Source organism: Monopterus albus, unplaced genomic scaffold (genome assembly GCF_001952655.1).
Source record: "Monopterus albus unplaced genomic scaffold, M_albus_1.0 scaffold24.1, whole genome shotgun sequence".
Classification (NCBI taxonomy): domain Eukaryota; kingdom Metazoa; phylum Chordata; class Actinopteri; order Synbranchiformes; family Synbranchidae; genus Monopterus; species Monopterus albus.
The window spans coordinates 2,477,649-2,500,317 of record NW_018127904.1 but is presented as its reverse complement, the minus strand read 5'-3'; the positions used below and the strand labels follow the sequence as shown (position 1 = coordinate 2,500,317).

General features: G+C 39.6%; 1 protein-coding gene across 5 annotated transcripts in view; it reads left to right on the top strand.

Moving 5' to 3' along the window:
- stxbp5l (syntaxin binding protein 5L) overlaps positions 1-22,669 on the top strand; it is a 115,968-nt gene that overhangs the window by 82,982 nt on the left and 10,317 nt on the right. For 2 of the 5 annotated variants that reach the window (XM_020594669.1, XM_020594666.1), the window contains exons 14-23: positions 640-680; positions 2,975-3,189; positions 3,566-3,741; positions 3,976-4,101; positions 5,732-5,883; positions 8,256-8,324; positions 9,492-9,557; positions 14,202-14,306; positions 17,330-17,383; positions 20,067-20,246. In XM_020594669.1, the coding sequence (XP_020450325.1) occupies positions 640-680; positions 2,975-3,189; positions 3,566-3,741; positions 3,976-4,101; positions 5,732-5,883; positions 8,256-8,324; positions 9,492-9,557; positions 14,202-14,306; positions 17,330-17,383; positions 20,067-20,246 (1,184 nt within the window). The remainder of the gene's footprint in view (positions 1-639; positions 681-2,974; positions 3,190-3,565; positions 3,742-3,975; positions 4,102-5,731; positions 5,884-8,255; positions 8,325-9,491; positions 9,558-14,201; positions 14,307-17,329; positions 17,384-20,066; positions 20,247-22,669) is intronic. The other 3 variants (XM_020594670.1, XM_020594668.1, XM_020594667.1) reach the window with 2 other exon arrangements.

Genomic DNA, 22,669 nt, shown 5'->3' with positions numbered 1-22,669 from the left:
TATATATACAGTATATATATATGTGTGTGTGTGTGTGTGTGTGTGTGTGTGTGTGTTATTCACCAGATGAAAGTGATGTGCATTTTGTGTTTCTAGTTTTTCATGAGTGTGATTTGGGTTTGTGCCAACACAGCACAGTCAGCACAGGGCAACCTGGAACCATAATAGATTGTAAGGGGTTGACAGAGATGTTAACCTGTCCTGAAGCATGCACACCAGGTGGTGTCAGCTTCTGGGTACCACTCACAGATAGCAGCAGCAATCCAGCAATAAGAGGGCAACTTGGAGAGATTTCCCCTGAAGTACACAGTGAAAAATGAAAAATGCTTAAATTTTTTGCTCATAGTATTTTATTGTCCCAGAGGAAACTAGAAACTCAGTTTTTAATGTAGCTTTCAGGTATCAGAAATCACATAGAGTGATTTCTGCACATTGTAACATTTAAAATCAATAATAATAACTGTCAGTTTTTCTATAAATTTAATATACCGTAGCTGTAATGTTTATTACTGCTGGGAATTTGTGGCATAAAGCACAGAGAAACATTCAGTGCTGTACATTTTCCCTTAACTCCCTCATCCACTCTTACAGTAATTAAGTATTCTGCCTAACAGACACAAATATTCTGTCTTTGTTCAGACATGCAGATGGCTCAATTAAGTTTTGGGATGCATCTGCAGGTGAGTCAACTCTTTTTTTTTCACTTTTTCTCTGAGCTCACTGAATTGATATAGTTTGCCGAGCTCAGAGTTTAGTTATATGGCATGCTTGAATAAAAATTTAATTAATTTATTTAGTTTACATTTGATATTTATTTGTACATATAATTGCACAGCATAAAACCAAGAAAACTGCTCAGCTGCTTTTACATGGACCTTCAGCTTGAAGGACGTATCCCACCTTTCAAGCATCTCTGAGGATGTTTCAGCTTCAAACATCAACAGGAAGTTTTGATTAACCTGTAGATACAAATACATGAGGTACTAACTGATCAATGCCGGTGTGCAAAATGTAGATGAAGCTGTTAAAAATGATTTAAATATTGATGTATATTTTGAACAAACTAATGCTTTCACATCCATAAACCTTGGAAAGACTGTGAGAACATCAGTAGTTCTCTGGGGGTTACGCACCAGGTCGTGGCGATGTCTCTTTCATTTTGCAAAACACACTTGCTTTGTTGCTTGTGTGAACAAGGAATGATATAAGCTCCCTGCAGGCATCTCTCTCAACTCTCCCACATTGTGGTTTAGAGAGAATGGATCCTTGGGAGAGTGGCAAACAACATCACAATCCCCAAAGCTTATTCTTCTCTCTGACTTCGGGTCGGGATCATCCTGTAACAGACAATCTAAAAGTTGGCATGAATGAGATTGAAAGAACGCCACAGGAGCGCAAGTGTAGTTTAGAACAAATTTATACTGTTCAAGCTACCAGTGCATCAAGATCATGTGGACAACCAGTGTGTAGAGAAGCTGTCTTCTGGTGCCAGGTTTCAGAGGAGGCTTTACCCTGTATTTCACTAAGCCCTCCTGCTATTGTCAGCCACACATATTTGACAATCTAAACACACAAGAAAAATAAGCCATGGGAACCAGTTTATTAGGCTAAATACTTGTGGAATAAGATAACAGACTGTAAAACTGTCATAATATTGACACATTTTCTTCCCTGATGTTTATTTCAACACACTGAATCATGACACAAGAATAATGTAAACTTTTTGGTCTGTGAAAATCAGCAATTATTCACTCAAAATCACTTGTTTTGTGACAAGTAGCTCCCGCCCTCTCTCCGTGCATAAACATCGCCCATTCAATACGTCTTCATCCTCCACTTGAATAGCAGGAGAGTGTATTTAAAGGGAACTAGGACTCACACAGCCTGAAACAAAAACATGAATAATATAACAAGAAACCTCAACAATCAGGCAATATATTTTTAACAAAAGATGTGCATGTCACAATGACAATCCAATGCTTACTTCTTTCAGTTGGATTATAAAAACATTTTGGCCTTGAATTGTTAGACTGTCATCTTCCACTGCAGTGTCAGACTCATCAAACATATAGTTGAGCTCCATTTGCATTTGCCTGCAAAATAAATACCATATACCAGTGGAAATGTTGCTGTGTAGACTGATTGTTGAGTGAGACTATCTTATCCTAGTCTCACTGAGCCTCAGAGTTTAAGGTAAGCAGCCTACAGCTATCATACCTTGAAATGCTAGTTAGCTAACATGCTAGCTTAATGTGTTAAAAAATATAGGCCTAAATATATTCACAGATGTTATTCATCAAGGTAAGATGTTAGCATTGACATTATGACACATTAAATCATTTTTTTTAATTCTTATTTAGTTTACATTTATTTTCAGTGTGAGTCACTCAAGTCCCAGCCATCGTTGATCAACACATCCTTACAGTCAGCCATGCACAAACAATGAAGGCATTTGGCACACCTGCTGTTTATGTTCATAGACACAACCCTGTTTTGTGCAAAGGGTTAGGGTGAAATGGAATAAAACGTCAGAGGGCTGTGAAGGTAATCAATTTCCTTTCAGCCTAAAAGCCCTAATTCCATTTATAAGCATTACACAGTCATGCATGGTGACAGTGTCTCACTAAATGGAGAGGAGAGAGCATTTTAGAGTGTAAAAATAGTACACTATTGTTGTCTGGATGGTGGAGAATGGCAAAAGGCGAATACCTCTACAAAAATAAATCCAAATGCACATTTGAAAGGTCCAATGAAAAGAACCGACATTAATTGTATCCTACCGACAAGTTTGTGCGGCCACGGCTTAATAAAGCCTATCCACCCATGCCGCAGAGCTCCATTATCATCTACAAACACTACGGTCATACCATACCACTGGTCTGCGTGACATATCCCTTCAATGCATTTTCTCAGTCTGTGCCATTTACAGTATAGTTGGTATTAACAATATTTTCACAAACATGGTTCTGACCAGTCACACTGCAGATGTTGTACAAGCTGAAGACCTCCAAGGTCTTTGAGAAGCCAAAACCAGGTGAGGGCCGGGGCGCTGAGATGGTGGAGGAAGACCCCTTTGCTGTTCAGATGGTCAGCTGGTGCCCTCAGAGCCGTATCTTCTGTGTGGTTGGCATCTCAGCCCATGTCATCCTGTATCGATTCAGCAGATTTGATGCCAACACTCAGATAGTGGTAAGGGGGATGAAAATCCAAATGAAGGGGCGATAGCCATGTGATTTGGTGTGTGGTACAAGTCAGATATATTTTCACAAAGTCCTGTTCTGCTATTTTAAATGACTGGTTTTCAGATATATGTTAATCAGCTTTGCAATTTTTAGAAGAAGATCTATTGTAAATGTTCTATTGTGACAGTTCATTCAACTTGTCAGGAGCCTGCATCATGGGTAATACTTACGCATTGTGTGCTTTCTGATTATACACCCACACTTTTATTGCATGTAGTCACATCATCACAGGTTTACATGCAGTTACTGTGGCTATTAGAGTTGTGATGCCTATTAAGGTAGGTAGACTGATCATTACTTATGTACCTCTCTGTAACCCCCAGTCACTAGAGGTGCGCCTGCAGTGTGAGTCAGAGGATGTCATCACTCCATCAGAGAATGAGAACAACCCCTGCTTCTCAGAGCCCAGCTCCCACTCACCCCAGCCCCACTACCAACACCCATCTAGCCCCAGCAGCGGGACACCGGAGGGTGTCAAAGAGGGCATCCCCTATCTGAAGTAAGAAACTGTCAGTCTGCACTTTCAGCTGCACTTCCATGCATTTAGCCATTAGTTTTTGACAATGACTATTCCAATGAATTTTTATGACAAGAGCATATTTGACAGAAAACACAAATGGTAACACAAATGAAAAGTGTCTTTACCAGAGTGACACTAATGCAAGTAAATAGTGAAGTATTTTGTCACTTGGTCAAGGTTCACTAACCTTGATTCTACTGTATGTTGTTTCAGGGTGAAGGACCGGGTAGTCCGGGTCCCCCCTGGCTACCAGGCCGAGCTGGTCATCCAGCTGCTGTGGGCAGATGGAGAACCTCCACAGCAGATCACCAGCCTGGATGTCAACTCTGCCTATGGCCTGTAAGTCACCAGATGCACGGCAGGTTTTCTGTCAGCTGGTTTCTCTATCCATCTGTGTGGCTGTTCCTTTGTTTTTCATCAGTAGGAATGTACACTGGGCATGTTTTCATTATTAACAATAATCAGTTCCACTGCTAGTCAGCACTCAGACAGCAATCCCTGTTATGGCCTAGAGTTGTCTGCACAAATTGATTATGGACAAAGCTGCCTCTAAGACCTTTTATTATTGTTGTGGTACAATGGTACCTTGATAAATGATCAGCTTTATAGTGCTATCATAACAGCATTGCTGGAAGTGAAGCAGATAGACAGAGGATTCACACATTGGTGGTCCCAAATGGCAGCAAAAGGGCAAACTTGAACTTCTAGAAATCATCTAACACATTGACTCTCAGCTGCACACACAGCAAGGTTGCGCGTATGCATAGTTCTTTCCATCTGTCTGTGCATGTCTGTCATGTTGATTTTTCTGCAGTATTATAAAAGGTTAACTAACTGTATAAGGTTGCAATACATCTGTAGCTGCAGTGTAGACCAATGAATAATGTATTATTTTAATATATTTTATTTGATGTTGAAATAAGTAAGGTTACTTATCACACTGCTGCAGCTTCCCACTGGGATTCATCTTTCCTTCACCAATTTTATGTCAAATTAATGAAGTTTCTTCCAGCAGTAATGATAGTGTGGCGCTTTGCTTTTGGGCCAGTTGCATTCCTTCAGGACTTTCTGAAATTGCAAGTAAAAGAGGTTGCTATAATCCTCTGTGTGACCAGTATATCACATATCATACATGGTAACCATTTTTTTTTACCAACACTTATCTTGAGTTGTTGAGCTTCAGGCTTAGATCTATCAGTGTTGCAGTTTCCTGGTAATGCCATCTTTGCTATTATGCTGTAAGGCTCAAGCTGTGTTTAAATGTCACTTATTCTGACAGCATGGAAAAGGTTAAGGGTTCCCACTGCTACCTTTGCACTTGTAAGTTTTCTAAAGCATTCTGAGTAATGTGTTTTCAATTTAAAATTGTTGTTTACATGCAGTACATGACAAGCCCCATTGTTGCTTGGTGCAATTTCCATATTAGACACAACACTGTGGATGCTGCTGTCACTGTCATCTAGCCATGTGACAGTAATGTAAACTGAACCGGACATCTGCATGCTGGATGTGGGAGAGCAGTGATGGACTGGGCTGCATAAATATGAGTGACATTTGAGTATTTGCCTCACTTATTTTATTTTCAGACTGCTGAACTGAAAGGCCACTGATAGAGTCGCTTGTTGTGAATATCATGTAATTCTGCTCAGCGTCTGATCAAAGGGAACATCTTTTTTTACGAGGAAAAACTGAAAACGTATTGCCAACAAGGTTCTCTTGATCGGTTTAGAGCAGTGAGGGGGAACAGGGGGTCGTGGGGGCTTATGGGAAATCTGGTCTTACTATTTTAAAAAGGCAGCATTAGCAGTATGACATAGAAAAAAGTGTTTGTTGACAGTCATTAAATCAAAATGTCACAGTTAATTTGCCAGTGTTTGATAATGCTACGGCAGCGGCAGTGAAATCTGCCAGCAGTGTAAATGTCTTTCTCCTCCATCCACATACCTTCTCATTATGTCTGTGTGTCCAGTTTGGCGTTCGGGAATTGTAACGGCCTAGTGGTAGTGGACTACTTGCAGAAAACCATCCTGCTGTGTATGTCAACATTGGATTTGTATGGAGCTGCCGACCCCTACCAGCGCCTTACCCGCTCACCCCGCAGGAACAGACAGTCCACCTCAGGTAGCACACACGGCTCTGGGGTCCTGCTACACACAAATGCATGTACACAACTAATACTGTCCATCCATACAGTAAGGTGTCAGTAATGTAGTAATTACATCCAAACTACTGTATCCTACTGTCTTATCTATTTTCCATTCTGCTGTCTGCCATCTATCTGCCTCTACTGGTGTTTTTTCTTCCTTTTTCTTTTGTCTCCTCTTTTCGAGTTTAGACTGATCTATCAGGCAAATTTAACCTGTCTTACTGTACATGAAAGATCTGAGAGAAGTGACGCAGGTGGTTTGTTTAAATTCCCTGTTTAAATGATCAATATCCTTAATTCATTTGTAGGCGGTCAACAGTTACTAAAAATTGTCCCTAACCACAGCACTTGGGGCTGATTTTCATGTACTTGTATTACCTCAAAATTTCACTTGAGTGTTTCTATTTTTATACAAATAAGCCATTTAAATATTCTCCCACCACTCCCCAGGCTTCAGTTTTATTGTCAAACATAAATGAATCCTTTGTGATAGGAAAGAATACAGATTTGGCCTAAATTGATATGAAAAGTGTCAAACATAGAGATACTGGCTATTAGCATAAAATCTAGTCTATAATTTCAAATATAGTCCAACAATATCCAGTTAAATCTAAAAAAATCAGAGCTTTTATCAGTCTAACTCAATTTCTTCTCTTTCTTTGCTCTTTCCTGTCACACAAACACATTCAAAGACAAAAACACTCATCCACCTCAATATGCCTGTCACAGTTCTGCACTATGATATGAGGTGCATGTTAACAGGCTGCGTGTCATTCCACGTCGGCATTATTATGCATGTTGTCACTTAATGTCTGTCTTTTCTGTTTTTAGTCCTGCTTGAGCGTAGATCTGTAGTCACAAGCCACAGAGGCCTTGTGTATGTCCTGACCCCTGCCTCCCTTTTATCTTCCCTGGCTGGTGATGGTCTCTGAAGTCTTCTATTTAAATGCATGTGGCATAAAGATATTCAACTCCACCAAAATGAAATGACTGTGCAAAATACATGCGACTTCTTTCTTATTTGACCTGAAACTATCTTCTGACCTTGAAGCTATAACAGCTCCATCAGTTTAATATTTTAGTTGCTTAAGGTCCTTTAAGTGATTTAAGTACAGAGATTTTTATTACATAATCCCCCAAGTGTAGCTCACAATGCTATACAGGTACTCAAGATCTGTGTGAAGGGCAATATCAAGTTAGATGGAGGGATGACTTTGGGCTTCAGAGCCAACTCTTTTCATTTCCTGTTGCATAAGTGCTTTTATTGACTCCCACTGCACGTACCGTTCCCAGCTTCCTCTTTTGTAAAACTCTTTCTGTGCTTGGTCTTTAAAATCAATTCTGAGATAGAAGTAAAAGTTAAATCAGGCAAATGTGCCCTTTTTCTGTGCCCCAGGTGGCGGTCGAACACACAGCACTTGCTAAACTGCCTTTAAGCAGCCGGCCTCTTTTCTTTTTTCAATATTCCAACGTTTTAGAACATAGCCTTTTGTCCTTCCCACAACATTTTTAGCTGTTATCACCACACATGTGTATGTGTACACTATATACAATACATATATATATTTATGTCAGTCAAATGTAGTGTATTCATTTCATAAAACGATTCATAATTATCGGTCATTTTAGGTGTCTTTCTCTGGTAAGAGACAATATCCAAGTTGTATTAATACCAGCCTGAGCATGTTAATACAGAATGCCAATGGCAAAAACCATATGAACAAAATTACATGTAAACTAATTTATTCAACAAGAGATTTATTTTGATGCAGTGTTATGAGTAATGATGTGTTCCCTGCTAACACAGTAGTTTACTTCTTGTGTAAATGACCAACCACACCAACATTTTCCAAGTTTCCTGGAGTAGCGGGTATCTCTTGTCCCTCCCCTGACTTTAACTTGGTTGCTGCTTGCTCTCACTTTCTCTTCCACTCTAAGCCTGTGTGTTCTTCTCTCTCCCCCTTCCCTCGTTTTTCCTCCCTTCCCTTCCTTCCGTCCTAAAATTTTCTAACTCAATCCCTTCTTTATCCATCCTTTGTCTGTTGCTTAACCTCATGTTATTCTCTTGCTGACCTTGACTCTGTTTTTTCCCCTTTCACTGTTCAAACATTCTCTCCCCACTCACATCGTTCTCTCTTTCACACCTTCTCATCCTCTCTTATCTCTCCTGAATGTCTAACTACACTCCTCACTCTTGTTCCAGGCATTAACTTTCTCTCTGCGCGTGTGTTTGTGTGTGGCTGACTGTCTTGTCAAACACTCCCCCTCCTCCTCCTCTTCCTCCTCCCACTCCCACCTTTTGGTGACTCTGTGGCTGCTGGTGTGGGCATGTGGGCCTGCCTGACAGAGTTTTGCATGCGTGGCCTGTCTAACTTTTATTCAGATTCAAAGAAAAGGATCCGTACATCCTATCAGAGTAAGTCGGGTCTTACTAAAGGCTGGGGTACTCTGTGTGTGTTTGTGGGAGGGATGGGGTAGTGTTTTGGTGAATGGTACTAGGACAACAGGGTTGGTAGAGATGGTTGCCATAGAGATGGAGAAGGGAAGATTGGGAATAAAAGCAAAGGGACAACCCAAAGAGATGATTGGAATGAAAGAGGCTGTTTCTGGTCTTACATGGCTGTTTTCTGCCATATAGAACAGAACCACCTTATTCCAGTCATGTCCAGCAGTCTGTCCTTCACAGAAAGAGAGCCACTCCCTTGAATCAGTTCAGTAAGGGCAGTTATAAATAATATATGATCCATGTGATGTATATTTAAACTGAAACACAGTTAGTGGGGTGAATAAAGCCTTTTTCATCCACTGGGCCAAGCAAAGCTATAATGTGTATTTTGAGCTGATGATTACAAAGGAATTCTTAATTTTATTCTTCAGTAAAGGTTTAATCAGAGTCCCTTTTAATGCATTTAATCATTTGTAAGGCCAGTGTAAATGATTGAAAGAAAATCTGCATGAAGACTGAAGAGAAATAATTCAATTAGTTGAAATTTCTGAACTGTGACGACTCAGTGAGGCTTTTAATGAAGCCATAATGAACATGGCTTAAACACCCCACAGACTTAAAGGGACAACAGGAGTAGGTATAACTTCTTATTATTGCCTGTGCTTGGTGCATGTCAGATTTGATGTTTGTTCTGTTTTGTATTTTGATTGTGTGCCACCTTATCATGAGATTTGCACTGCATACTGTAGCTGTGTAATTATAGGCATGTTGGAATATTTAATGCGGAAGGGATAGAAACTCAAAATAACAGCTGATATACATGTGCAGACTGTAGTGCAGGTCACATCAGGTTTCAGCCACTCTGCTCCTGGAAGATTCCACAAAACTTTCACAAGGGAAAGGCAAAGATCAAACATAGTAAAGATGTTGATCTCCATGGTGTCATACCTTCAGGAATAATAATAGAAGTGATGAATCAAGAACTGGTTGATAAACTGTTCTCCAGACATTTTCTTGGAGGTCTGCGTGGCTGACACCTACCGTGGCGTCTGTTAAGATTGTTCAACTGACAAGACTGAAATCTTAACTGTGTGCATTCTACTTCTTTTTCTTCTCTGCTGCTATCGGCTGTGGTAGGCCTTATTGAACTCTCTGACAACCAGCAGTCTGTTGATATGGAGAAAAGCAAGTCACCCACTTCAGGTAACCTGGCCTCACACACACACACACACACACACACACACACACATTTCAGCCAGTGCAAACTCCACCTTCCCTATATGGAAATATATCTTGCTATTGGCACTGTGAAGTTTTGTTGGGGTGCCACTGTCTCTGCCATCACCAGAGCATCTTGACTTTACGAGAATGACAGTTGTCATTGGCAACTCATATTCAGTGTTGTATTTAAAAAAACATTCACGATTTCCTGAAGACCTCATCAGTAGAAAATAGTTGGTGACAATATCTAACATAGATATCAGGCAGTGTGGTAGAAGTACACTGTGATCTATTTGATGCATTTGGCTGCAGTTTTCAGCTGGTTTCCTTTTCCACTGCTGTGTGATGATTATACTGTATGCTTTCACAAAGGTAATGTTAGCAAGAGCAATTAACACATTTCACCTGGTCTCTCTTTTGGTTTGTCTCTTTGAGCTTCTTATATGTTCAACTCTTCTATTCTTTGTCTGAGTGAACTGGGCATGAAGGTAGCTCCATGTTTAAAGATATAGAGAGAAAAGTATAAGGAAAGCAGAGTATACGGATGACTAAAGAGACCTGGCCCCACCGCTTCTTTACTTTGAACTAAAGTACAACAGCTAATTGTGCTGGTGTTAACCTGCAGTTGATAAGAAGTGGCAGCAACCTGCATCATTTTACAAGATCAAGGCTTAAATACTCTACCTCTTCTCAGAGCTGTTTAAATATATATATTTTAATCATTCATAATATATTATAAATGCCTCCTGTGCATTGCTGTCACTTTACTCTTTTCTGGCATGTCAATGTGTGTGTGCAGAGCTTGACTTGCATTAGGTGCTACAGGATGTATAATGAAATAGACATGCTTCCTTAGACGGGAATGGTGTAATGAAGCATATAACGTACATGTCCTTAATGGTTTAGATAGCATTATAATCGTTATCCTGTCACCTGCTTCAGGTTTCAGGATTTGGAGATGTGATGGTAGACGGGAAGTAAAGTGCAAGAGATAAGCTTCCGTTATAAGAGGACAGTGGCTTGTGATGAATGTCACTGACCAGAAGAATTAAAGAGGTCACTGTGCACAGAATAATAGTTAGATGCAAGACGCTGTTAAACTATGAGCTTGTTTATAATATGTTGAGATCTGTGTTGTTGGAACAGGGCAGGTGAAGAGACAGAGGTGAGAGAGATAGAGAGAGCTACGAGAACATTTCCCAGCGGGTGCTTTTGTATCTGTCATGGAAAAACACGTTATCTCAGCAAATTCAAAACTTAAAGGTCAAATGAAGAGTGTAACTGAGCGTAAATCTGTGCTTAAGACACTGCCAACTAAACATGCTGTGTCCTCAAGGCACTATCTACTTTATGAGTCTCTAGCTTCCAAACAATTTATTTTAAGCCATTTTAACATGTTATGTAAAAAATTAAATATGATTTTCAGTTTAGGTCACAATATTTTTCTTTTATATAAAAGTTGGTAGATACATTAGGTGGATTTATGCACAAACAAATCCAGTATTCATAAAAAGTTTGGATGTTATTTTGGTCCAAAGTGTGCTTTTAACAAAATTTATGAAAATGCCCAACAAAAGCAAGATATTGCATCTGTCCATCATTCCCTCCTCAGTTTTTAAGGTTTCTTGCACACATAAAAAAGGAGCCCATGTTATGTTCAGTGGCATGTGACTCTCTTCTACATGGCTGTGATCATGTTGCAAGTCCTTGTTCGCGCTTTATAGTCACTACTATAAACTAAAGCAGCTTACATGTAGTATGTGTACTAATTCACTATTAATTCAGTTTTTTTAATTATTGTTACTGTTGTTTAAAATTGTTAGTCATCAAACACACTTCCATGGCTTCCTCTATTCATATTATCCAGATATTGGTTGTGTAACCCTTGAGCTTTCTCAAAAGCTCTCCTTTGTCTGTTCTCATATTTGTGTTCCCTGGTCTTTCCTTTGAGCTTCTTCACAGGAGAGCATGCGGACAGAATAAGAGAAAGAGGACAAGATGTTCTTTGATGTCTTGGCAGGGAGTCTATCAGCACTGTGATATAGACTGGGTCGTGGTCATGCTGTCCCATTACAGGCCTGTCAATTTCTAATTGGAGAGTTGGAAGAAAAGAAGAATTGTGGAGTATTCAGTAGGAGTAGAGTTTCAGAATCTGCAATAAAGATGGAAATGTTAATGATGATTAATAACAGCGCAGCTGAACTTACAATGTCAGTTTAAGTCAGTTTTGTACTTTTTTAAACAGTTTTTTCAACTTAAAAATCTTCAACATTAATGCGAATGTAAAATACATTTCAAGTGGTTAAGTCTGGAGACAAACAAAGCATCCTAGCTGTGCTCTGCCTGACAGGCAAAGAGTTCATGGTGGGGTTCGTGTCTATTCAGGGCCATATACAGAGTGTGGACAGCTTAAGGAAGCCAGCCATCATCCTGCGTTGCTCTGTGAATTACCCAGTAACTGCAGGCGTCTGTCTCACATTTTGCCTTTCCTGTCCTATCTTTCCTTTGTTCCTTTTGTCATTAGGCCCAGCATTTAGCTTTAACCCTGCCTGAAAGCCTTCTCCCTCCACATTCTTCCCAGTGTCTCCTTTTTTATGCCCTGAGGTCTGCTGTTTTGATTTGGGGTTACATGTTACATTTCCTTGGGCAGCTTTGCTGTAAATGTTGCTGAAGCAGTGCTTAAATGACCAGACTCAGTCGTGAGATGCCGAGATGCACAAGCTGAGATGCAGGTGATCGGTACCTGACCCGGCAGGATATATTTAGCTGTGGGCACGTCAGGGGAGAAAGAGAGGAGGTGATTACGTTGCTCAGCTTCGTGCAAATCATGGCACATGGAGCTAATAAAATATGCCTATCAGCAGCGACACCAAATAAGAAATATCCAAAATTAACAATGGTAAGTAATGGTCAGATAACCATGAAATAATGAGGAACTACTTGGTAACTAATCAGTATGATGTGTCACTTTACTTGAGGGGGCATTAAAAAAGGAAACTAATGAGCAAGTTGTTACTAATTTGTGCTGCTGAGCAGCTGATTAAGAGATAACCAGGATTGACTTGTGAAGAAAGGGATCATCATTCCATTTCACAGATACTTATGAACAAATCATTACCTAGTGATTCTTTAATATAGTATCTCCCAGTCTTTTCTCTAGTAACACATCATTATGTGCTGTGCAATCCTGCAGTCTGAGTTATACATGAACTACACTTTAACGATTCATTAATTGTCAGGTGGTTCCTAATTCTTAATGCATTACTCACATCTTTGTGTGTTATATTGTAATGTGTTACCCAAATTGCATAATACCTTATGCAATATCTTACCTCATGATACCTTATGGCCATGTACATGGAAAAACGTGCATCCTACTCTTTTACCATTTGACATAATGTTTTTTAATGACAAATTTTATCTTTTAGTTACTCCTACTATAATGGATGCCAATGATGGTTTATGGTGATAACTCATTGGGCCATATTTTTAATGAATCAAAATAAAAAAAAAGTGAATGTTGCAAAAATATTTTTACTTTCTGTTTCTATTGAGACACGTTTGGTCTTTTTTTTTTTTTGCATTGGGTCACATTGTTTTGTTACAATAACAAGCTGTCTTGTTTTAAAGTTAAGTTTTTAAAGTCGTCTCAGCCTTACCACAGGTCTATTTGTAGTGCAGTTTAAATTTCTGTTCTTCAGCTGCCACTTTTCTCAGAGGAGTTAGTCAGCAGTGACGCACAAAGCTGTTTCACCCCAGTGGCCCTAGTAGTCTTTTTTGGATGTGTGTAGAACGAGAGGATTGGTGGAAACAAGCAGTTGTTACCCAGGAACTGCGTGAACTGTGTGCCCCGTGATGTCGCCAAATCTAACGCTTCTGATGAGTTGCATTGTGTAAACTTAAACTGTGTCGAGGGTTACAATTAGCTAGTTCCTATGCATAAAATCACATAAAAAAACAAGTCATTTGATGATCCATTGTACAGTTAAATGCAGTGTTATGTGTTGCAGTCCCAAAGTGTATGTGTCACAAAGTCTTTTCAGGTTGGAATCCATTTCAAATGTATGTAAGGGTCTGATACTAGTGTTTGTCGGAGGCTCTGGGAGTTGCTATAGTAGGGCTAGGAACTACACTTTAAATAAAGTCTATACTGGCCGTGTCACATCAGCAGCCTGTTAGCAGTGTGAGTCCTCAGTCAGTGTTCCTGATGCTTCTAGTCTGTCATGTTTCTGCAGTAAGAAGCTTTTTTTATGATTGTTACTGATGATGGTTCAGCCAGTAATTGTCTTTCTGCAATGTCAGGTATTTGAATGTGACTGTGAAATGATTAATGACATTTATTAGCTTGAAATACATTTATCAAAATTTAATATCTTTTTGTAATTTAGAAGGGGGTGGTTGTGGAGCTGTCGTTTTTGATATTAATGGGTGTGCTTGTGAAAACGTCTTTCTAGTGGAATAGGGTTGTCCTTAACATTCCTAATAGCCTTTTTGTTTTTATGACCTCTCAACTGTTTTCCTCCCTTTTAGCTGCAAACTTCTCCTTTCCCCAGTTCACCCACTGTGTGTGTCTTTGCCCTCTTCCCTCAAAACTCTGTATCTGTTCTGTTGGATCTCCTATTCCAGCTCATTACCCAACCTCCCTTCACAATGACCCACGCGTCCTGCCAGAGCCTGTTGCCAGCCTGAGAGCCAGCCACTGCAGTCCAGTCTATTACTTACTGGACAATGGTAAGAGGAGGGGGCATCGCACAGATCTCAGCGCCTTCATCAACATCTGCTAGTGTGTGTGTGTGTTTCTTTTTTGTTTGTTTGTTTGTTTTTTAATGGCAAACAATGCAACAGTGGAGGGAGATGGGATAATTGGGTTGTGTTTTTGGACAGGTGGTTGGTTTGATGTTGCACTTTGCATGCTAACTCTGCTTTACATTGTGAGCAACACTATCAGCAAGACACCAGAAGCCTGTATATTCCTTACCCAAGTATACAAGCAGGGAAAGTTTAGGTAGTTAATAAAACATTGGTGGCTTCAAAACAGTAATCTGTGGTACAGCCTCTTATGGTCAGCGTCCATCAGGAGCACGGGTGGGTGGGAACATGGATCTGGACCTACTGAAAGGTTAACAGTTAGCAGTGACAATGACTACAGTGTATACAGGCTTAGTGGGGGTGATCCTATAAGTGAACATTAAGCATCACTGTGTTATACAATAAATCATCTTATTTTTATAAAGATATCATAGGTGTAGTTCACGTGCTTTGTCACTGTGTTCCAAGCGTTTGTGCAGATGACTGCTAATGTTGCACTGTCTCTCCGCCCCAGCTGCAGGGGGGCAGGTGTTGTGATGTTTGCTGTATGTTATCTCAGATCCTTCATCATTCGGCAATGCTGTAATGTAAACAGATTTATGACAAGGAAAGGGTTATATTTCAGCCGGGTAGTTCTCCTCTTCACTCGTCAGTGCCTTCCATGCTTCATTCTCTCTAATGATAATCATTGTGCCTCCACTGGAGCTACACATATTTCTAAAAGGCAACATGATACTCTACCAGACTGTGGCGCTAGAATCTCTCTAGTTGTGTCTTTCTGACTGTGTCAGTATACCCATAATCTTATCTTGTTTTCCTCTCCACTAACATTCATCACTGTTTTGTCTTTAACTAAGTGCATGGTACTTATGTGGACAACTTCGGCTTGCTTTGAGCATTTATCACTGTTGTGGCATGGTCAAGTCCAATATTAGCTGCATGTGGGATCTAAGCACTCCATATGCGAACCTCAGGATAAGTAAAGCTGTTGTTTTTTATCTTTCAAATTAGTAGTGTGATTGTCTTCGGAGGTATTTTTGTTATCCCACCAGATTTTCTTGTCCATACTGACAGAAAAAAAAAGCAGAGTGGAGCAGTGCATTCTGTGGAAATGTCTGATTTAAATATTGGTTTTGCCCCGGGCAAGTGGTTACTCTTTCCAGAAAGAAAGCAAATATTTATGGGGTCACAAAACCTCCTTTAAAGGTGCTACCTACTGCTGAGTAACAAGTAAAAAGAGATTTAAATTTTGCTATAGGGATAGCTATGTGAAGTAAAGTAGAGAGTGAGGTCACAAATGGGGTTTTAATGTTGTGTAAACAAGATATCCATTACACAGTGTAAAGTACTCTGGCCATGAAGAAAAAAATGCACAAACATTACAGTCATAACATAACACAAACTAGGTGATTATTTTTTCAGATTTTGACAAAACACACAATGAATCATGATACATACAGTGTATGGTTGGGTGTTTTTCATAAACAACCTGTGGGCTCCTGAGCTAGATCCCACCTGTTCATTTTGATTAAAATATATTTTATGAACTATTAATGCAGGCACTGAGCTGTTAAACCTGTGTGTAACAGGTTTATTATGAGAACATTTTCTCTGTCACTGTACCCAGAACACTGCACATTCCATATTGTTGCAGAGCATCTGGTTCCCACAGTTTATTACGACACACACAGCTTTTCTGTTATCTCAGTAGCAACACCTGCAACAAAAAAAAAGTAGAAACAGAAAGTCACTGATTAAGAAATTCAATTAGAGCACCACTTCATTTCATATTTTGCAATACAGAAACTTTATTTTTCCTCAAAATAACATTTGACACTGAGCTGCCTATATGGTTCATCACATTACATTACAGTAGGTTAATATAAATAAAACAACAACAACTCTGGCCATTCCCTTCAGTAGGCCCTACATCTTCTGCTGTACTCTTTTCTTTCTGGTAGTCTAGAAGGAAAAGGATCGAAACCTGAGTCAACTTCTGTTTTTCAAAGGAATCACCATCATTTCCTTTGATTCATTTCCCAAATCTGAAGTAAAATGAAAATGGTCAAAATTATAAATAATGCAAACCATGGTCATGCTGTTTTCATCATGGTCATGAAATTGCTCAGGTCTCTCATGTAAACACCATCCTGGGTTATTTCACATTTATTACTCAACACAAAGAAACAATGAAATATTGCCTTCTTTTTGAGGGGAAACGTGTCTCATAACATCTCAACTCCAACCTTTGCAGTTCTCTGCTTACTGCAAAATGCTTGCAAAATGTTTAAATGAGTTATTTTGTTGCCTCCAGTGTCTGACTGTGACTTTTCTATTGGCACCCAGTGGTGTTGCCCTGTTTGTTTGTGTTTCCATGTCAGACATCCCGGGCCTTAGCAAACCTGACATTTAAGGGACATATAAGCAGAAGAAAGATGTATGCAAAGCAGACATATTTGAGTAAGCAAAGAGTTTAGGAATGTGCACTGGGATTCAAATTGGACCTCAAGAGTAAATTCAAGTATGTTCCTCTTGCCTTGTTACAACTGAACAAGATAATGTCTACTGTAATGCTATGTACAGTACTCCATTTAAATGTTAGACAAAAAGACAACACCTTCTCCAAATGCTTGATCATTTCATTGGACGAGACCTTTATCGGTGACCAAGTATTCCTTGTAGAAAAAGCTGGGAACACTGGCCTGGGACAACAATGGAGAATGTACAGCATCTTGAAATATGCCTGCTGTGTGCAACTGTAACAGTTTGCACATTCTGGTTCTTTATTTCATTTTGGTTAGCTTTTTTTTTCCTTTGGCACTTTTGTTTTTGTCATTCTTTGACTTAGAATGCACCTAGTTTATATTTTATGATTTATTTTTATTTGTTATTATTTTTGTTTGAAGGGATTAACTCGTGCTTTGTTTCCTATTCTTTTGTTTCAGTAAAGGGACCCGGCAGAAAGTTAAGTCTGCCAACAGATCTTAAGACTGATCTTGGTACGGTAGGCGAAAGCCAGAGTTTTCACTTGATTTCCTTTGAGTCATTTAGTTTCTGCTTTTTGCCATGTTTTCTAGGCTTCTGTGTTGCTTTAGCAGTTTTTATTCTCACTCAAAGCTTCTTTTTCAGTTCCCTTGTCACTCTCTCCTCCTGTTCAACCAGCCCATGAGACTGTCGGCCTGAAGTGTTTGCCCATTTTTACCCCTTTAATGTGTTTTTATTTAAATCCCCTGTATATGTTTCTTCTACATTTTGCAAGTGTTTATAAAGGTGATTTGTAACCCATGCCCATATTTAAATTTGAGGCTTTATCGCTGTATCATGATTGGACCATCTTCTGATTTTACACAACCTTTCCTCCATTGATAATCTTGCTCTACAGTGATTGGGCCACTCACTACTGCTCTCATTTTAACTGGATCATGTCTCTCTTAAACAGTCTTCTTTTCATTATAACTGGATCATCTGCATTACAGATACTGAGCGTTGCCCCATGCATCTCCGACCGCTGCATACACATCAGTCTCAGGTTTCTCTTTGCTCTGTTTCAGCAGCATCACACATGCTGTCCCTTCCAAACACTTCTGCTTCTTTAACATGAAAATGTGCCCGTGAATATTTATTCCTGTGACTTGTCTCATTGAATGGCCTTGCTTCATCTAACAGGTTTAAAAAATACGTTTGTTCTTTTTATTATTATTTTATTTTTGCAGCACTTGCAGCAAACTTTAAAAGGAACAGCCTTAATCTTGGTTGCCTCATCACACATTTAGTATCATTTAATACCTCAGTAAATTTCCTGTGGGGTCCACACATGCCCCTGAAGTGTCACAATTATGTATTTTGTCAGTAAACTTGGTAAGTAAGTACATGTTACAGCATGGACCTACTAACTGCTGTTGATTTTGACAACAAAATAATTTGTTGGAACAGTATGTTATAAAGAGTGCTACTCTGTTTGTGGTTGTGTTCGTCTGTGTGTGTCTCTTGATGCATATGTACATTAATCCGTGTGTTGGAGGAGTGTGTGTTTTACAGTACAGTGAAATTCTTTCTTCCAAGTAACTTCCTGCAGAACATTTTGGGGCAAATGAATGATTTGAAATTCACAATAACAAACCATTAAAGGAGATTCACAGTGGTGTCGACACGTGGCTCTCTTGTCGGTTGACCCGATATCACCTTCAGTTTTCAATCCCTATATTGCCTCGGCCCATCCCACTGTGAAACTGAGCGAGCGTTGCACGGGGACTGGGTGGCACCCTGGAGCTTTTCATCTTCACTTTGAAATTGAATCATGTGTGCATCAACCAGCTGAACAGTAGACTAGATTTGTTATGACAGACATATGATCAGTGTCAAATGCTAAGAGGAGGGTGACAAGGTGGCACTTTCCAGTGTTTTTACTAAGTAACACAGTGTTATATTCTCATGGTTAATGGGATTCAACATAGAAGAAGTTCAGAAAGGAAAGGTAAGAAATAAATATGACTAGCTTGGATCACACCTTCATCTCAACTCCCAAATCAATTTAAGTTACGTCCACAGAGATGCCGCTAAAGGAAAGAACACTTTTTTATTTAAGCGTGTCTCAAGACAACTGGGAGTAATCAGGTGCTGGTACCATAAAGCTGTTAATTACAGCTGTCTTGGCAGTTTGTCTTGCCAAGTAAAATGTAGGCAACAAGGAACTGCAGAGTCCACCCAATCCACACAATCCTGCTTTGCTTTTCTTTGTCTCATTAATAAGCGTTGGCTCTAAACAAAGCATTTTGCACACACACGTATAATCACTGTATATTTAGTGAGGAGAAAGCATCCAACAGACCAGGTCCCCGAGGGGAGGACATGCAAAGCTACAATTCCAGAAAGTAACAAGTGTTTCCTGTCAGCACCATCTGTAGCTGCTTGTGTAGCCAAACCAATTTAATTTGAGCATGAATTTGCATTGTAATAACAAAGCAAACGTGTCTTTTATATATTCTTTTGATTTCCACTTGTAGCTTTTTGAAATAGCCTGTAATGACATAAAGCTCATGATCTTTAAAGTAAACTCTTTCTGTTAAAACAAGGTCTTCTAACAGTTCACAAAGAAAATAAAGAAAGAAAGTGGAGATGAAACAAGCCTGTTTTCTTTTTTTTTTTTTTGGTTTTCTAGTTCCCTGCACAAACTGGGTGAACCTGCACTTTCAATATGCCTTTATATTTTCTTATTTTCTTTTGCCCCAGCTTCTCTTTCTCCTTCCTGCTCATACTTCACACTACTCTCTAACCCTGTGTTGCTCACTCTTGCTTTCCCTTTCTCCCTCAATACCATCTTTCTTGTTAACAATCTGATTTAAAACATCAGCTTGCTTCTCTTACTCTGTAAAACGATCCATCTCCATAGGTCATATGGTTTAATACTGAATAATTAAGTGTAGAGATAGAAAAATCTCCCAATAGGGTGAGAAGACTCCAGCTATTTCCTTGAAAACAGATAAAACTGCATTATAAATAAGTGAAATCCTCTCCCCTCATTGTGAATTTTCTCCCTTGTTTTTATTAAATCATTATTTCACTGCTCATTATTAGGCTAAATGTCTTATGAAGATGGATGTTGCAGTAGAGGATTAGAATATGTTTGAAAGTTTCTTTAGTTCCCTCTTTGTATTGTTTGCTAATGCTTTGCCGTTGTTACAGATCATGTCAATGGACATTGCACTAGCCCCACATCCCAGCCCTGCTCGGCAGGGAAGCCTCGCGTCCCGGTGGGTCCCGAGGGGCCACGGCTTGCCCGCAGAGGCCCTGGCCGACCACCCTTCCGCAAGGCCCAGTCTGCTGCTTGCATGGAGATCTCTTTGCCTGTGTCCCACACTGAAGGTGTGTGCTTGTTTTCCCAAATCCCCTCCTTAAACCTCTATAACATACCCTTCCTCCCAACAAGTGCATGCCATCCTCTCACCCTGGGGTAAGTGAAGTAAGGCCTGATGCATAGTTAACACAAGGCGAGCATGTGCTAATGCAAGTTAGCAGCTTAAAAATTTTAATCATGCTGTCGATTCCTGGAGTGGACGCTGTAAGGTATACAGTCAATAGATAGCAAATACATTCACCAAAAACATTTCATTATTGTTTCTGTTTGCTAAAACCCTCCAGTTATAACTCAGCAACCATGCTGATGTCTGTCGAGTGGTGGATTTCTCTATATTGAAGTGATGTACATGGTGCTGCAGTAGTAAGAGCAATACTTGCAACCTAAAGAGTGCAGATGATGTGTATTGCAGCCTTTCAAAACAAACAAACAAACAAAATCATTGTATCAAACAGCTGCAATACATAGTCTTCACATGATGTCACATCCTTATAGGACCGCCCAACTGGAGGGTAAAACAAGGCTTTCTTGTACTGGCCTCCACTTAGTTTTGCAAAAATGCCAGATAGACTGTGGAGAAACTCTTTTGGTTAGATTTATGTTATAAGAAATTGTTTTAACATGACCAAAATATTACAGCCTTGACTACAGCGACCGTTATGTGGCTAATCAGCACTAGCCTTCACTTCGACACTGAAGAATTCTTGTCCTTCACCTCCCAAACAGGAGCAGTATTGACCCATCCACACCTAAAGTATATATAGCTATCTGGACTTTTGGAAGCTTTCAGAAGGAATTCTCCACAAGATGCAGCCTATAATCTGCCAGTGTAGTGCTCTGGCTGGGACTTTTTTAGCTACTGAAATACTACTTGCAGGTGCTGTATATGGATCGCAAATGCCCAGAACTTGCCGTTTGTTCTCATATCTTTGTTTTTCCTTTGGTGTTTAGGTGATCTAAATATCTATTGCTTGAAAGAGAGTAGCGGCTCTTTGAGCGGAACAGATCTTATGGCTCTGCTCCTTTCAAAAAGGTTAATTGTTCCTTTATTCTTTTTTTTTTTTAAACACATCTATGGAGAGACGTAAGTGCTGAAATGCATCCAGTTTGAGGTCTGTGTGCCCATTTGACCAAGTGTGGGACACACAGAGTGCAGGGCAGACAGAAGGATGAAGCCTGCGCTTTGATTGAATTCACATAAAATCCTGCTTATTTGTGCTTTAGAATGTAAGTGAAATAATCAGAACACAATGTTATATTTCTCTAATTTACTGCTTTGTTTTGTTAGCGCTGCTCTCTCTTCATTCACACACTAGCTCGCTTGGCTACTGCTGCTTCTCTTTCTATTGGTGGGGTAGATTTAGAACTCAGAAACTGAAATTTAGACACCAAAAAAATGTATAAATAAAATAAACGTTCCCAATAATGTCACAAGAATGACAGTGTTTTGTTTGTTCCTACCAACCTGAATAGAATCACTAAGAGGCCTACGAGTGGCCAATGTTGGCTGCCAGTTTGGAAAGGTTTGTTTCACTCTCCAAGGCTCTGTGCCAGTGACACGACTGAAAACTATGAATTGGCTGCAATTAGCATGCCGGACTGATTAGTATACAACGTACAGTAATCACTGAGCGACCAGCTGAGAGTTACTGACAACAAGCCAGATGAACATGATGACTATTACTGTTGTATGTTTACACCAACTGCAACAATTTTATCATATGCAACTGTTCATTTAGCAATGTTTGAATTTACTTTAAATGTATTTCTGCAGCTTGCATTAGTGTCCCTTTACATCTTTTGCTTCTTTTGAATGCAAGAAACAGCCCTTGCATTGTGTCCCTTATTACTGTGCTTGTGTCAACCATGTGTCAGGCCTAAAGGTTGGTGCAATTTTAAGTGTCTTAACCAACTGATTTTTACTTTTTCAGTGCCTTTCTATCTCTGTGTTCTCTCTGCATAAAAAAGTCATATATTGTTTAGGCTTGTTGTTTGGTATATTTTACCATTCTACTCTTACAACATGACAACAAAAGGGAAAACAGCAAATATGTGCTTTCAAGCAAAGCCTTAAAAAGATGCTTTCAGTAGTGTCATTTTAAGATAAGGACCCGGGAACTGACAGAAAAATGGCCTCCACCTCAATTGTATGAAAACATTTAATTGCAGATTGAAACCTTGCACTTAGTCTGTCACTGCCAGCCTACAGACATCAAGACGCCAATGCAGGACATTCGCTGACTTTGAACGAATAGCATCCTCCCACTCAGACCAAATGGGAGCCACATCTTTCATCTTATCAGGACACCAGACATTGTCCTGTACTAGACATTTTACTTGTCTAGATTTGGACCTAATTTTCTTTAGGTAGAAAAAGGCCACAGTGAAATATCTCCAGGCACAACTGTGAGTTGAACTTAGCTGTACTTAT